Raw genomic sequence first — 15920 nt, 5'->3', positions numbered from 1 at the left:
AAAAAGAAAGCAGTTTTAATTTAGTTAAGAATTTAACTCTTCCACCATAAAAGATAATTAAACCTAAGATAAAAATGGAGAAAAAATAGATTTAATTTTCAAAAGAGTAAGAAAACTCCAATCATGGTGGGCTTTGAAATGAACTGGGCCGATTCAAAATGAATAGTTTCACAAATTGTGAGCTGGGCTCAAAACCCAAATGAAAACTAAAATGGGACATTTTATGGGCCTTTTTTGGAATCCCTTGAATTAACTTCAGAATTTCCTCAAAATTCCGAATATTAATTTTTAATTAAATTCTAAGAAAAAACTCTTTTTTTTTTTCATTTTTATTTATATTTAAAAATCACTATTTTGCTTTCCCAAAAAGAAGAAGACAAACTTTTTGGAATTCGGTATATATATATATTTTTCCTTTTAAGAATAAATTTGTAATTTTGCATCAACTGCATAATGACAATTATAGGAATTTTTTTTATTCTAAATTTTAAAATAAAAGTACAAAAGATATAAAAATATCAAACTGGCCTAACCCAATACATAATGTGTAGACTTTTCAAGGAAAGAATAATTTGATTTGATTTAATTTAATTATATTCAATAAACTTTTCTAAAAAAAATTCCAAATGATCCACAAGAGCAAGCAACCTTATTTATTGCTTTTGGGCCCAATTTTTCCAATTTCACCCATGAAAATGACATAAACCTACAGGCCCAAATCCAATATTGCACCTCACCAAGAAACAAACTTTCTTTTTATTTATCTTCAATTTGTATACATATGTTTGGTATTTTTGCTTTTGGGAACTAATTTTTAAAAATAGGTGTGTTTTATAATTGATTAATTTTTTATTTTTCAAACAATATTTTTTTTAACTATGAAGGAAATTTTTTAAAAACAATACATTTTATTTTTTTAAAAAAATAGAAAACAAAATTAGTTAGGTTTTTGTTTTTAGTATACAAAATTTAAAAACATAATTTAAGAAATAGAAGGAAGAAGGCTTAAACAATTAGAACTTTTATATATATTTTTTCTACTCAACAAATAAATATAAGGTAGAGAATTGAACTCGTAACTTTTAAAAAGATAATGGATGTTTTATCCATCGATCTATATTCGAATCAATGTTTGTATAATATACATATAATTAATAAAGGATATGCATATCGATAGATACAATTACAATAGCTATCCATTAAAATTGTAGTGAACATTTTTTATATTCTTCTCCATTCATAAAGATAGATTAATATTTCAAAAGTTTTATATAAAATTGAAATTCAAATCATTTAACTTTTCTGTATAGTAAAAGGAGAAAATGATAGGGTCAAGAAGAATATGTGTAGTGAATAAGACATTTTTGGGTAAAAAGGGAAGAAATATGAGTAAGATGAAAGAATGTTGAAAACCCTAACTTGTAGTGGATTGGCATGAATATTACAATGGGAAGGAAGCATGCTTCCGTATTGCTTTTTGCCAAAGACCAATATTTATTTCCGGTCCTTACTTCAAACAATATATCACATCTCTCGTCGTTTTGAACCGAAACTTCAATAGATATCGTTGTTAGACCAATCTTTTCCTAATCATGAAGAGGTTACGTATTTGAAGTCATAGTAAAACTTAGACCGACAACGTTCAAAGTTTTCTTTTTTTTTTCTTACGATATGTCTGACGACGGATGTGAGTTGTTGCTTCCTTAGTTTATGATTTTTTTTGAATGTTTGACGACTAGATTAAATCACGATCATGCGTTATAGTAGTGGATTGTTGTCGTCGTCATTGTCCTTTGTTGGCATCTCATCATCATCATGATCATTATCAACATGGTGTTGATGATGGTTCCAACCAAAAATTCAAAGTTTCACAAAGGTTATTTTGAAGTTTGACCCTAGAAAAAGAGAGAGAGAGAAAGCACCATCTTTCCTCAAATGCCTCTATAGGAAGTTCTCATTGGTTGAGTTGAGTATAAATGTGGTAATCCATTTTATGAACATAACAACACTAAGATAATATATGCACACAAGACAAAGGTCAAAGCACACAAACTAATATTTTTCTCAAAATTTAAGTTTGAATTTGGTCAAACACTAGGTACCAAAAATAATATGAAATTAATAATAATAAAAGTCAACCCCACTAAGTTTCATAGTGGAACCTTTTTAAATTTCCCCTTCACACACACACATAAATAATAAAACCTCATTTTCACTTGAAGGCAAACATACAAAGATAAAAAGGGTTGGCTTTGGTTTTGCTAACTTTTTCAGCTCTATCTTATATCCACGTGTTTTGCATAAAACTAATTGAACACTATTAATTAAATAAAACATATCCTTTTATATTCTTTTTCTATATTCTCTTTTTTTAAAAAAAAAAAAAAATTCTAATATTAGAATAAAAACTTTGAAAAAGTGGAAATAATTAGTAAAATAAGATAATATATCATTTAATAACATAGTCCAGATAGTCCAGTAGAAGAAAGTAATTATAGTGGTAGGCTAGTGGAAGGCAAAAGTGCTGCTTCATCTGCTGGCATGAGCAGTTGTTATCAAAGTTTAGTTGATTGACTTTTGTGTCAAAGAAATATTGGGTGTGTGGGATAGTGAGAGTAGTAGTAGTGTGTGAAAGACCAAAAGAAGACAAAACATTAGGGTTTTTATTAAATAGTAATAATGTGGGGCAATTTTCAAACAACAAAATAATTGACATATGTGAGTTTTTTTCTTTTTTTTTTTATTTATTTTTTTTTATTTTTTTATGAGACATTCCTTTATGTGGGTCTGTTTTAATTTCACATTATCAAATTATTGTTTTTAATATATATATATATATATATATATATATATATATATATATATATATATATAACAATAATAATATTTATAGTTGCAATTTTATATTCTCAAACTTTCAATAACGGTAAACATTGAGCATTCACACATGTTAAAATTCAAGTTTTAATATAAATTAGTAGAACAAGTTTGTTGGTTCAATTTTTTTATCATAATTTGATGGTCAAATTTATACAATAATAATAAATTTGAAGGCTCAATTCTTGTTGTTGAAAGTTTAAAGATGTAATTACCACGATGATTTGACAAAAAAAAAAAATTAATAAAGGGTAAAAGAAGACAAAGAAGATGGCTTAAATTTGTCCCCGAAAAAAAGAAAAAAAATTCCCATACCCTAAAGCCTTCCCACATGCCCTACAAAAGACCACTTTTGTTCCCTAAAAATGACCCACTTGACTACCCTAAAAACCAATACCCACTGCCCCAAACAAACGTGTCTGTCCCCTCTCAAGCCAAAAACCCAATAATATTCTAAAAATAAACACTTCATCATTATGATTATTATTATTATTTTTTAGGAAAAAAAGAATAAATAATAGTTTTTTTTTATGATCTATATAATATATCCTTAGGACATGCAAAATAAAATGGTCCAATCTAAAATCCCTTTTTGAAAGGCGTTACACACATTACGGCTTCTGATATGTCCTTTCTTAAGACCAATGGATTATCTCTATATCCCACACAATTCGCATCTTTGAATTCTACTTCTACCTAATTTCTATTTTTCTTTTCTTTTTACACACACACATATATATTGAAATTTCCATATGGGGTTATTGTTTCACTCATTATTTCATTTTACGTATTTTCAATGTATTAAACTAAGTATACAGTAAAAGGGAAGTGATCTACGTAATCTGTATTTTTAATATCATTACTGTATGTAATGTATGGTTTTGTGGATGGATAAAGAATATCTGCCTTTTGCTTCTTATTTTGAAAATGGCTGCTGTGGCTATGCATGGAGGAGAATATTTAAAAAGGAAAAGAAAAAGGAAACAATAATAGAGACCAATGAAATTATGATATATATATATATATCAGAATGGAAGAAACTTTTAATTTTGTCACAGCTGAAGGCATCGTGCCGTGGGGTCTTTGTTTTATATATATCTATCAAATATAGATCAGTCAGAAATATATTTAACTGGAAAAAAGGGGTCAAAGAAGAAGAAGAAAAAAAAAGGGAAAAAACAACCCTAAATAAATGGAAGAGAGTGAAGAATATTTTAAACTTGAAAGGAATCAAACTATATATAGGACTAGGGGTTAAATTATAAGTTTGGTTCATCAACTTTATAATTTGAGTATGACGTTGTAGATTCTTATGGTTTAAAAAATTGGCTAATGGGTGTCTTTTAATTACACACTTTGTGTATAATAATATAGGTCATTCCTATTGTTGAGGATTATTCTATTTTGTAAGAGTTCGGAAAAACAACTCAATCTCTATAAAATCTTCATGTGCGCCTTTAAATGTTTGATGTAGTAAAAGATCTTAGAAATAAAAGTTTAGAGATTAAACTTGAATTCAATTTAACTTTTGTAAAAGAAAACCTTCCAATACTACTACGGTAAACGAAACAAAGAGAATATCCTCTCCTAAACCCATGTTACAATAAAACATGATCTCCAAGTATTATATCATTCACACAACTACGGTTACTTTATGAGACTTAGAGTGAAGTCATATGCTTATTTTATAGTACTTATTAGATAATATAATATTAAATTAGTTTCACACGTTAACTTAAGACTTCTAGATCAATTATAATCTAAAATTGTTCTAGAGAAAGAGTGTTCAAGAAGTCCATTATATATTTTTAAAAAAAATCTACGCGTTTGTGATATGTGAGACGAAAATTATTCTTTTAATATTTGTCAAAATCAAACAATCTTGCATCATATGTGTGGTAAAAGAGTCTTTGTTAGTGGCCACTTCTCCATGTTTGGCTTTCACTCACTTTGGTGAAAGATAAAGGAAAGGCAACTCACTCTCTTCCTCTCTATTTTTCTGCTATCTAATCTAAGTTTTCTTTTTGGAGTAGTTTGTTTTATGATCTTAAGAGACATATATGGGAAGTAGACCATTTATAACACAGACACCAAATCTAGCTAGGCATGTGTCTCACCCTTAATATGTATGATTCTTTTCAAACTATTTTGTTTGTTCATCAAGTATGCATTTATATCATTTTCGTCTTCTTTATTTATAATCCCACTTCACTCTCTATTATCTATCTACTTTTTAAATTTTCTCAATTTAGTTTAGTAAACAGTGTATGTAATTTTCATCAATTGTGTCGTAGTTTCATCTTTTCCTATGTATACTTACTTTCTAAAGGTATAATTTGAGACGGAACTTATTCCAAATCTCTTATCTTCAATTGAGATTACTACAACAATTAGTGTTACTCTTTTAAAATAAATGAAAGTTAACATCAAATATAAAGATAAAGATGACTTTTCTTATATAAGGTTGGACATTAGACATTTAGAAAGAACGCAACGTCATTGTAGATTTAGGTAACTAGAAACATACACTAGAAGAAATCTGGTCTTTAATGTCGGGTGGAAAAAATGAAAAATAAGCTTTAATGTCGGTTTTCAAAAAGCGGATGTTTAATGTCGGTTTTAAACCGACATTAAAGCTTTATCTTTAATGTCGGTTTAAAACCGACATTAAACATCATGTTTTTTAGAACCGACATTAAAGGTTTTTTTTATTTTTTTAATTTTGTAAAAAGTTGAATTTTTCTCTCTCTTACTTTACTCTTTTCTCCTTTCTTCTCTACCAAACCCTAAACTTTACTCTTTTCTCCTTTCTTCTCTACCAAACCCTACGAAAGAAGGTTTTCTCTCAACATTTCTTCCCTTTCTTCCTTTCTCAATCTCATCACTTTCTAATCTCCCCTTGGCTTCCAGTCAAAACCTTCATATTCCCCACCTTCACCATCGCCGCCGTGAAATCCGCCTTCCAGAGGCTCCGACTACTCCGATACTGTCTCACCGTCGCTGCCGTCAATGGCTCCGACTACTCCGATACTGTCTCATCGTCAATGGGTCATCTTCCATCTCCATCACCGTCGCTGCCGATACTGTCTCGCCGATACTGTCTCACCGTCTCATAAAACTGGACATCAAGCACTAGTGTACGAGAGTTTAAAAGCTACAGAGTTTGATGACGGGGGGATTCTCTGCCAACAGAAAAACTCTCCAACGAAGAAGATAAGACTTTATTCCAAAACTCGTAGCTTCTTCATTCACTCTCTCTCACACGCTCCAATACATCTTCTGCGTGCCTTACACGCTCCTTCCAATACAATTTTCAGTACAATCACCAACCAAATTGATTCCAAAAACCAAAAAATGTCGGCTTAATTTTCTGGTTTCAGCTCAGCCCCCCCTTCCCCGGCCCCCTTCTTCTCTTCTTTCTTCTCTCTCAGCTTTCAATCAGGTACGCCTTGACAAAACTTCCTATTAATTTTTTGAACTTTTCTTTTATTTTTCATGTCTTTCGTGTCGATTTCTATGTTTCTATCCCTTCGTTTGATTGTTTTGGATAATGGGTTGGCTTTAGATTTCCCTTTCAAGATCTGGGTTGTGGATCAATTTTGGGAATTTCTATAAATTTTTCATCTTTTGTGTGTGTTTGTGTGAATGACTTGCTCTTGCTTTGAACTTCCTCCTTTTCTATGTACCCTTTTGCTCAAATATTCTGGGAATCTCTCATTCTTTACTTTTTCTTCACTTTTCCCCAGTGTTCATATTCTATCCTTTTAACCACCTGCATTGTTCTTACTATAGAGACTTAGTTTTATAATGAATATATAACAGTTTACAATTGTATAAATTTATCTTATCCTAGAAGCAACACTTTTGGGATAAGCCTGCTAGTGATAAATTATAACTTTGGACCATTAATTATAATTATGGATGTCAGAGTCATCATATACCAAGTTGGAACATTTTGTTTGGGGGTAAAAGGTGTTAAAAAAAGTTTTATGAATATGAAGTGTAGAGGTAGTTGATATTTCAGTTTTCTCTAAACAAACTGGTGGAACTCCCCAGGTATTTTGCTCTAATTCAAGTTTTCAATATAGAAAGCTGTGTGAAACATGTACAATGGGGGCTATACTGCTGAAGTTACAAGTTTGTCACCTAAAGCCACAGAGAATGATGTTTATGACTTTTTCTCTCATTGTGGCACGGTCGAGCATGTAGAAATCCTCAGGTGAATTAAACATGAATCCCCTGGCTTAATCGTTTATTACAGTTTGTAAGCATATGTGTACCTATTACCATTATCTTGTTATACATAAATCAAAAGCTTTGAAACAATTTGACAAGGTATGCTAAAAACCTGTTTCAGTTTTATCAACTTCAACGAGATCTTACATAGGAACTTACTGGAGCTTCAATAATCAATTAATAAACTTGGAAAATATGAATTTCATATTTGTTATTGCTGTTGCTGTTGTGTCACACCGTGATTGTAAGTCAACTCGACAGCTGTTGTCTTTAACTCATCTGCATATACCATCAAGGCTATGGCGTACTGCAGAGTCAATTGGTTGTGCATTGAAATTTATAGCATTTTGTTAACCTTCAGTTTGCTAAGATGGATGGAAGTAGAAGTTTAAAGTTCACCTTCTGTTCAAGATTCTCAACCTTGGTAAGTATCCTCATTCCCAACGCTTGTATATGGAAACAAATTCTAAGTTAGGATCGAAAATTTCTTAGGTCTTATTCAATAATCATTTAGTTTCTTTTACAATTATAATTGTTGGTTTTTACCTAATGACTTTTTTTCACATGATTTCTAGATTTGAATTCTCAACCAAATTCGAATAACAAAAACAAGTTTGTAAAGACTATCAAAATATGTATGATTACGTTCTTGAATTATTTTTCTGGGCAGATGCAAGCATTGCAAAATATGTATGATTACGTTCTTGACGCGGAAGGTCAAATGGGAACAGATGAAGCTGGTGATGGAGCTGGCCCTGACACTGTGGAGAGTGGCCAAAGTGTACCTGTTGCTGCTGGTGCCGGAGATACCAACATTTGTGGTGGTATTGTTCAGTTGTATTGGGAAAGGATTCTGGGACGAAGCTTAGATTTAAATGGCCAAGTTCGTCAAGTTGCCCTCAAGGTAAAAAGTTCTGGATTATGATTCTACTAGAAAGCTGTCTGTGACAACCATCTTAACCTGGACGACTTTTTTGTGGATACTTTAATGTGTATGTATTTCCAGGCCATAGTAAGCTTGTGGGTTGGTGCTGTGATTAGTAGCTGGTGCAATTTCATAACTGTCTTGTATGTTGGTAAGTGTTTATAGATTTTGCTTCTCAAAACATTTACATCTTTAATTTCTTTGATGATATATATCATTTACCTATAACCACTAAAGAGATTTAGAGTGTTTTTGGTTGATTTAGATATTTGATATCATTTAGATATTTGTACAATAGTGTTCTTTGAGCGTTCCGATATTATATGTAGATAACAATTGTTTTTGTCGTGCTTGATTGAATGTAGATAACTGTATATTTTTCCAGGTCATTTTCTACTAGAGGACGATGATAAGTTTCTAGATAAGGTTTGAGCTACAGTTCAGGAAGAGGAATGTCAAGCCCTTGCTGCATTTGGTGCCTGTTTCCAATATTAATAATTGTTTGAAGAAGCATTTTCGAGACCTTTAAAATGTCGTGATTTTTGAATTTATATATAATTTTGTTTGGTTGCAGTTAATTTTACAAGCGTGTTTTCATTGTTGGTGGAATCAGACTTGAATAATATGGGATTTATGTGCTTTAAGATATGAATGGGATTTATTGTTGCTTTAAGATATGAATGGGATTTATGTGCAAGTGCTAATAGCATTTTCATTGTTGGTGGAATCAGACTTGAATAATATGGTTTCCTACGGAATGTGACTTGTAGTTTCAAGTTTGTAGTTAATTTCACTTGTTGGATTCAATGTTGGTTTATAAAAAATGGACAATAATACAACAATTAAATAAATATAAATTTCTAAAAATGGACAAAAAACAAGCCTTTGATGTCGGTTTTAAACTGACATTATTGGCCTCTTTAATGTCGGTTTTAAAACGACATCATAGCCCAATCGACATTAAAGGGCTTCAATAACACTATCAAAGATGTCGGTTTAAAACCGACATTAAAGCCAAACCGACATTAAAGGGCTTCAATAACACTATCAAAGATGTCGGTTGAAAACCGACATTAAAGGCCTTTAATGTCGTTTTTAAACCGACATTAAAGAGGCCTTTAATGTCGTTTTTAAACCGACATTAAAGTCCAACCGACATTAAAGGCCTTTAATAACGCTCGCAAAGATGTCGGTTGTCAAGTGACATTAAAGCCCTTTAATGTCGGTTTTAAACCGACATTAAAGGTCAAATTTCTTGTAGTGATAATTAAGCTTAAAGAAAAAAAATTAATGGGTTTAAGAGTCTAGTCAATGTTTAAGAAGCTTGTATGCTTTGGAGATTGCAAATTTAGAAAGTTAGGTAATATGTGAAAAATACCCAGTTTGAGGAATGCAACCATTATTACAAAAGAAAAATTCAAAGGGTTTGTCGACGAACTTCAAACTTAACAAATCTACTCAATAACAAACATGGATTATTCAAACTATTCAATCTCTCTTAGGCTAAAACTTCTTAAATGCAATCAATATTCTTCGTTCAAAATATACGTAGAGAGTAAAATTAATTGAGCAAGTTTTAAAATTGATTGGTTGAATGGATATGAGATGATGAGGGAATTATTTTGTTTAAGAAAAGAGGAATTATTTAAATGAATATTTAAAAGAGAAAAAAATTAAAAAGGAAAAGAAAGGAGGAGGGGTAGATGGGTTGGAGCACTAAAGATTCCATTATTATTATTAGGACCAATGGGAAGAGGTGAATGGGACGGTCGGATTTGGTTGCCTTTTGTCTGATATTTTGTTTCTTAAAAGAATGTTTTTTTTTTTTTTTTTTTTTGGGGGGGGGCCAAATATTACTCTTTAAGCTACAATTTCCAATCTTCACACGCCTTCCTCTTTTCCTTTTCCTTAATGCCACCTCGGATTAATCTTCCCATTTTCCATCCTAAAATTATAAATCATTTTATTATTATTATTATTATTATTATTATTATTATTATTATTATTATTATTATTATTATTATTATTCCCATTTTGATTGTGATTTCAATAGACCATTTTCTATATGTCTTTTTCCAATTCAACTTAATACCATTATATATATTTTCCTTATTCCTTTCAACACATATCCTAAACAATTCTTTTTTTTTTCTTTCCATTGTATATTATTTAAATTATAAATAAATAAAATAAATATTATAATGTATTTTTCCCGTAAATCCTAAATCCTAAACCCCACTGTCTACTTCTACACCATTTTTAAAAAAATTTATAGAAAACAAAAATTAATTTCTCTTTTGAATGTTATTATTAAGCATAACGTAGGAATTTGAGAACTTTTGGTTTTCTAGACAAAGAAATAATATCCTAACCAAAATTACTTGGAAAATAGTTTATATTCCTACCTAGTTTAACTTGTGACGTTAACTTGAACATAATCCAATTAATTTAGACATATAATAATTCAAATGTTGCAAATAATATATGTTTTTGTTGAACTTTAAAAGAATAAATAAATAATCATTGTAAATTTATACCTATTAAATTATTGTTTAGCATCTAAATTTTTAAATCTAAGGTTATATATATATATATATATATATATATATATATATATATATATATATTTCAATCTTCAAATATTCTATTGTTATTTTTCACAACATTAATAGAAAAGACTAATACTTTTTTCCCCCTTTAAAGAGACTGGAATAAATTATTAAAATGGAATATAAAAAATGAATAACCTTTATAAAAATATTATTGGATTTAAATATAAAATTTAGTATAAAAAAAGTATATATTGTGATACTTTTTTTTAATATGAAAGGTTTCAAAATGACTAAAATGGAATAATTATTTTTTTCCAAGAAGAAGGTGAAGGATGCATCTGATTCCTCTTTGATTCAAATTCTTAATTTGAATTAAATGGTTTAAGTTATTGGGTTTAGTAGATAATTAGAAACACCCACTCTTTAATTTAATGGTCCTAATTAAAAGAATTAAAGAGCATATTCAATTTTGATTTAAAAGGAGAGGGTCCCATTTTAAGTTGTTTACTAAATTAATATATTCTCATAGTCATTTAGGGAAGATTCCTCCCTTGGGAACAACACTCTATATCTATTTTATAATGATCACTTAAAAAAAATAATAACCAAAAACTTTATATTACACACAGTTTGGGAAATTTCCCTCTTCCAAATGACTTCCTATTTTTGAATTAAAATAAAGTTTTAGACAAATCAAGTGTATCATTATTTGATGAGTTGATGCATTCTTTTTACCTAATTAAACTAATTTTTATTAGGAAAAAAAAAACAGGAGATTCCCTAAGCTCAAATTTAATACAATCTCTCGTCTCGGTTGTTTTTTTTATAAGAAAAGCGTAAATATTTGGATGTTAAAAAGATTGTAATATACGAACAATAACTTTACACTAACAAGAATTTAATTCAACTGATATCTGTATGTGCCGGCAGATAATTGGTCTCATGTTCAAATCCCTTCCGTCCCAATTCGTACTAAAAAACAGTTTGACCTATATAAGTTTTTCTTAAAACAAGTTAATAAACATATTTTGCTGATGGAACTATATTCATATTTTGGCTTCTTTGTAAGTTCTTAATAATATATAACATTCCAATTAACAAATAAAAAAACTTCTCTCTATATATAAATTAATACTATTTTATTTAGTCTCTTTATTTTCTAAGTATTCGTTTTATCTCCATACTTTTAAAAAGTGATAACTTTGATTCCTTAATTGTCAATTTATAAAAGAATAAAATGGACATTTGAAAGAACATGGATTAAAATGGACCAAATTAAACGTAAAGAAAGCAAAAATATGAATATTTTGAAATATAAAGATACGAGGAAAAATTTAACGAAAATAACTAATTCAATCAATATCGTCAAATATGTAATATCAACTTTAACATTAAAAGTTTGATTTCCTTTTTCATTTTACATGTGGTAAAAAAAAACCGATCAAAATATGAACACTAAATCCTAGATGCATGCACTCCAATAACAAATAACCTATATAATGTATTCCACATGCATGAAGGGATTGAAAAGAAATGGATGCATGAATGTTTATCTTTGGGTTAAATGATAGAAAAAGAAAATTCTCTCGAGGGAGATGAAGTAAAATAGTGGATTATTTAAACAACATATCGATAGTACGGATCATGAAGATAATTCTTCACTTATAGTATAATCTATATATAAATTTATTCATCCCTTAGCTAATATGATACTCGGTACAACCCTAAAACGAAAATGATGGGAATGAGGGTAAAACATAAAACGAGAATGCATGGAAGAAATTTAAAAGGGTAAAGAGATTATTTGATATATATTGAAGAAGAAAAAGGAAAAGAAGCTTTCTAGTACAAAGTACTTTTATTTATTTATTTTGGGCAGGGGGGGGAAGGTGTCCTTTATTTGTATGCTACATGCCCACTTTGAAGGGGTAGGGTCTCCCTTCCTTCACTTATCCAAAACTGAGAGACTATCAGTACCAATTGTACGGAACATTGACCCTAAAGTCTCTCTAGTTTTCAAATCCAACACTTTTCTTCTTTTAACACTTTCTACTATTATTATTATTGGTGCTATGATGGGTTAAAGACAATAACTTCCAAACCCTCTATGGTAATTTCAAGTACAATTTAGTTTGTACTATATCCTCTCTTCTCTTTTTCTTCCTCTCCCTTATTATTTTCAAATTAACTTTTAACTCTTTTTTCTTTCCTTTCTTTCTTTTACTACCCAAAACAATAAATGCTACTTTGAATGATTATCTTATCTGATTTATTGACTCAATAGAGACTTTTTTCGACACTTCACGTGTGATAACGACAAACGTGTGATGCAAATGTTCAAGTGATAATAGAACAACAAGTTGCTTGTATGTCTTTGCTTCATTGTTGTTTAATTAGTTGAACTATCTGGCCTGCTGCCATTTGTCATACGCCTCTCGATGCCTTGCATCTTTTATTTCGATCTTGTGTACACGTGTCTCATATGACACAAATAATTATCATTCATCACACTTTTGAATTAAACAACTCAATCTCAACCTATGATAAATTAACACGATGTTTTTTTAGTGAAAGTTTTCGTCTACTCCCCCTCGAAGAACTAAATATATGTTCTCAAAGATACCAACATGTTCTAGCTAGTACTCCAACCATACTCATTTTGCCAATACTTTTTTCTCCATTATTAACCATCACATTCAAGATAATATGTATATCGGAGATTCCATATTAAAGTAACATGTTCTAGAATATCATCCTTTACTACAATAAAACAATTTTTTACTCCTTCCTTGCTACATTGTCCCTTTCCCATTTGTTTCAATAAATTTAGGATTTCTAAGTGCAAGATTATAACTCACTCATATTAACAAAGAAAAAAAAAATCAAATTAAAATCTTAGATTTATGATCTTTAATTTGAAAAGCTATCCTGTGTCATGCAAGTACGGAAGTTACGGTATACTTTACCATCTGATTGAAGGTAGATTCAATCAAAACCATTACTAGTTCCCTCCCCAATCGCAGTTGACTTCACTTGCTTTGGCTGCCGTCCGTTATAATGATGGCGCCATCCATCGGTTGTCAAACGCGAGTATCCATTTTCTTTAGAATGAGCGCGTCAGACACCACCCACGTCTTCCATTTTTCATGCTGCTCTCTTCTGCCCCCTAAACCTTTTCTTATCAAAATTATTAGCTAATCACTTGTAGATTTAATACTTTATAATATAATTTTTTTTCTCGTTAGAAAGAAATGCATGAAGATAGATTTCATTTAATCGAAATACATACAAATATTGTAATTATTATCTTTCCTTTTTCCTTCAATGTTACTATTTAACTGGTTATCTATATAAAAACAAACTCTCATTCATTATAACAATGAACTTTAAAATGTCATATAATGTAGGTTAAGGAAGTTAGTATAAGGACATAAATTGTTATATGTACCCTAAACCTTTGTAGCCCATTTTAATACTACCCACGAGTTCTAAAAGTTTTGTATTAATATCTTCAACATTTCTTTTACTATTAATATATATATCATCGACAAAAATCATTTATTGATATTCATCATCTTACTCTCTCATTTTCTTCTCTCTCTTTTATCCTCGAGTTCAATATATTAACTAGAACTTCTCCAATTTTTCTTTACCTTCTTGTTTCTTTTCTTTGATACTTTATTGTTCTCGTTTTTCTATGGCTACCTAATCTCTAGTATATAGATAGAAAATGTTATCTATACCCTAGATTTTTGTACCCCATTTTAACATCAAAGTTCACTATGTAGAGAACGGATCTTTGTATTTGTTCAATAAGTGAACATTATTGAGTCATATAACAGTAATCACTCTTTAAGAATATTAGCCAACGACCTATATAAATTCAAAATCTAATTTTTCATTTTTTTTTTCACTCTCTTACATTTAATGGTGCAAAATTATCAGTTTATTTATACCCTCAAATATTTTTTTATAGAACGGGTCTAAGTTAAAAGTAATTAAATAGATCTTTACAAACGGGCAAAATGTCTCTTTTATTAATATTAATAATTATACTATTGTTTTTTTATTTTATTTTATTTTATTTTATTTTGATCTTCTACACATTTCATTATTGCATTTTAGACTTGAGAGGGCCTTTAAATTCCTTGTTTGACAATATTGTTTTAGGATCACTTCCTTGCTTTTGATTTATATTGAATAAATATTTGAATAAGTAGAGGTGGAAAGAATTTGAAGCAATGATATGAAATACTTTAAATTATCTCTACACCTTTCAAATTTATGAGTTGTCACTAATAAGAAACACCCAAAAATGTATATTATTACTACTTTTAATTAAAATTATAAAATTTAGTCTTCCACTTAATTTATTTATAAGTTTATCCCAATATTCCTAATTATTTATTTTCTAGTCCTTTTGGAATTTCTAGCTAGCTGTGTGTTGTGTACATCACTTTGTACTTTTATTAAATTAATGCAAGTTGTTTTATCATGCCACATTTTCCCCCAATAATAATGAATTTATTAATTAAAGTATATATCACATCTTCATCATTCTTCAAAAAAAATTATATATGACCAAAGACTCAACAAAAGGGGGCAAAAAAAAGAGAGTGTGGGGGGTGGTTTGAAATAATTAGAAAAGATATGTATAATAATTAATGGGAAGAACCCTAAAATTCAAAGGACATGGAATCCCACCAATATTTGAAGGGCACACACACACACATAGATCCCATTATTTTAAAAAAACACTTTTTTGTTTTTGTTTTTTCACCACAAAATTGCATGCTTATGCTCATGGAGGAATTTATAGGATAGCTTAGCTACATAGCCATATAAATAATGCTATTTTTTAACCCCCAAAAATAAGGGAAAATGAAACAAAAGAAAATGGATGAAAATTGAGAAGTCGTCTTCCTCGATCGAAAGAAATTTACAGTTAATGGTCATACGTGTTCCACCAAAGAGCAAACTGTGAAGAAGAATATTTATATATATATATAGTGTGTGTGTGTGTGTGGTATCTAGAGGATTTGAATCAGCCATAATGATCCTAACAAGTTGGGCTACATACGTTTAGGTTTAGTAAATCTATTGTATTCTTTTTTTAGAAAGAATAATCATGGAGATGGAGTAGTTTGAAAGTCTCTAATTTCAAGAACAAGAATTCTTGACATGGTCAAGTAGGCATCGGGAGATAGTAACTTCCGATGCTATATTTACAATGTCGAAAAAAATTACGAAAAGAGACTACACATCTTAAACTCTTGATAGGTCTTTCACTACATACTCTTCCCAACTCTACACTCGATGCAACTTTGTCT

General features: G+C 29.7%; 1 protein-coding gene across 5 annotated transcripts; it reads left to right on the top strand.

The window, feature by feature from the left end:
* The first annotated feature begins 5382 nt into the window (after positions 1–5382).
* Positions 5383–8765, top strand: LOC127148480 (sister chromatid cohesion protein SCC2-like). 5 transcript variants are annotated; one of them, XM_051082284.1, is made up of 7 exons: positions 5383–6319; positions 6966–7096; positions 7235–7357; positions 7475–7537; positions 7784–8017; positions 8120–8189; positions 8424–8765. In XM_051082284.1, exons 4-7 carry the CDS (start codon positions 7484–7486, stop codon positions 8468–8470), a joined length of 405 nt encoding a protein of 134 aa, XP_050938241.1. In that variant the 5' UTR covers positions 5383–6319; positions 6966–7096; positions 7235–7357; positions 7475–7483; the 3' UTR covers positions 8471–8765. The 5 variants fall into 5 exon arrangements, with proteins under 5 accessions (XP_050938241.1, XP_050938245.1, XP_050938243.1 ...); XM_051082285.1 differs by having other exon boundaries at positions 5606–6319; positions 6934–7096; XM_051082288.1 differs by lacking the exon at positions 7235–7357 and having other exon boundaries at positions 5603–6319.
* Positions 8766–15920: the final 7155 nt, after the last annotated feature.

Source organism: Cucumis melo, chromosome 3, assembly GCF_025177605.1.
Source record: "Cucumis melo cultivar AY chromosome 3, USDA_Cmelo_AY_1.0, whole genome shotgun sequence".
In the NCBI taxonomy this organism is placed as follows: domain Eukaryota; kingdom Viridiplantae; phylum Streptophyta; class Magnoliopsida; order Cucurbitales; family Cucurbitaceae; genus Cucumis; species Cucumis melo.
The sequence above is the reverse complement of the archived record's forward strand: the minus strand, read 5'-3'. Positions and strand labels throughout refer to the sequence as shown.

Coding starts and splice junctions, on each gene's coding strand:
- LOC127148480 (XM_051082284.1), top strand. CDS start 7,484: ATGGATGGAAGTAGAAGTTTAAAGTTCACCTTCTGTTCAAGATTCTCA. Junction 7,538..7,783: donor GTTCAAGATTCTCAACCTTG/GTAAGTATCCTC, acceptor TTTTCTGGGCAG/ATGCAAGCATTGCAAAATAT. Junction 8,018..8,119: donor TTCGTCAAGTTGCCCTCAAG/GTAAAAAGTTCT, acceptor ATGTATTTCCAG/GCCATAGTAAGCTTGTGGGT.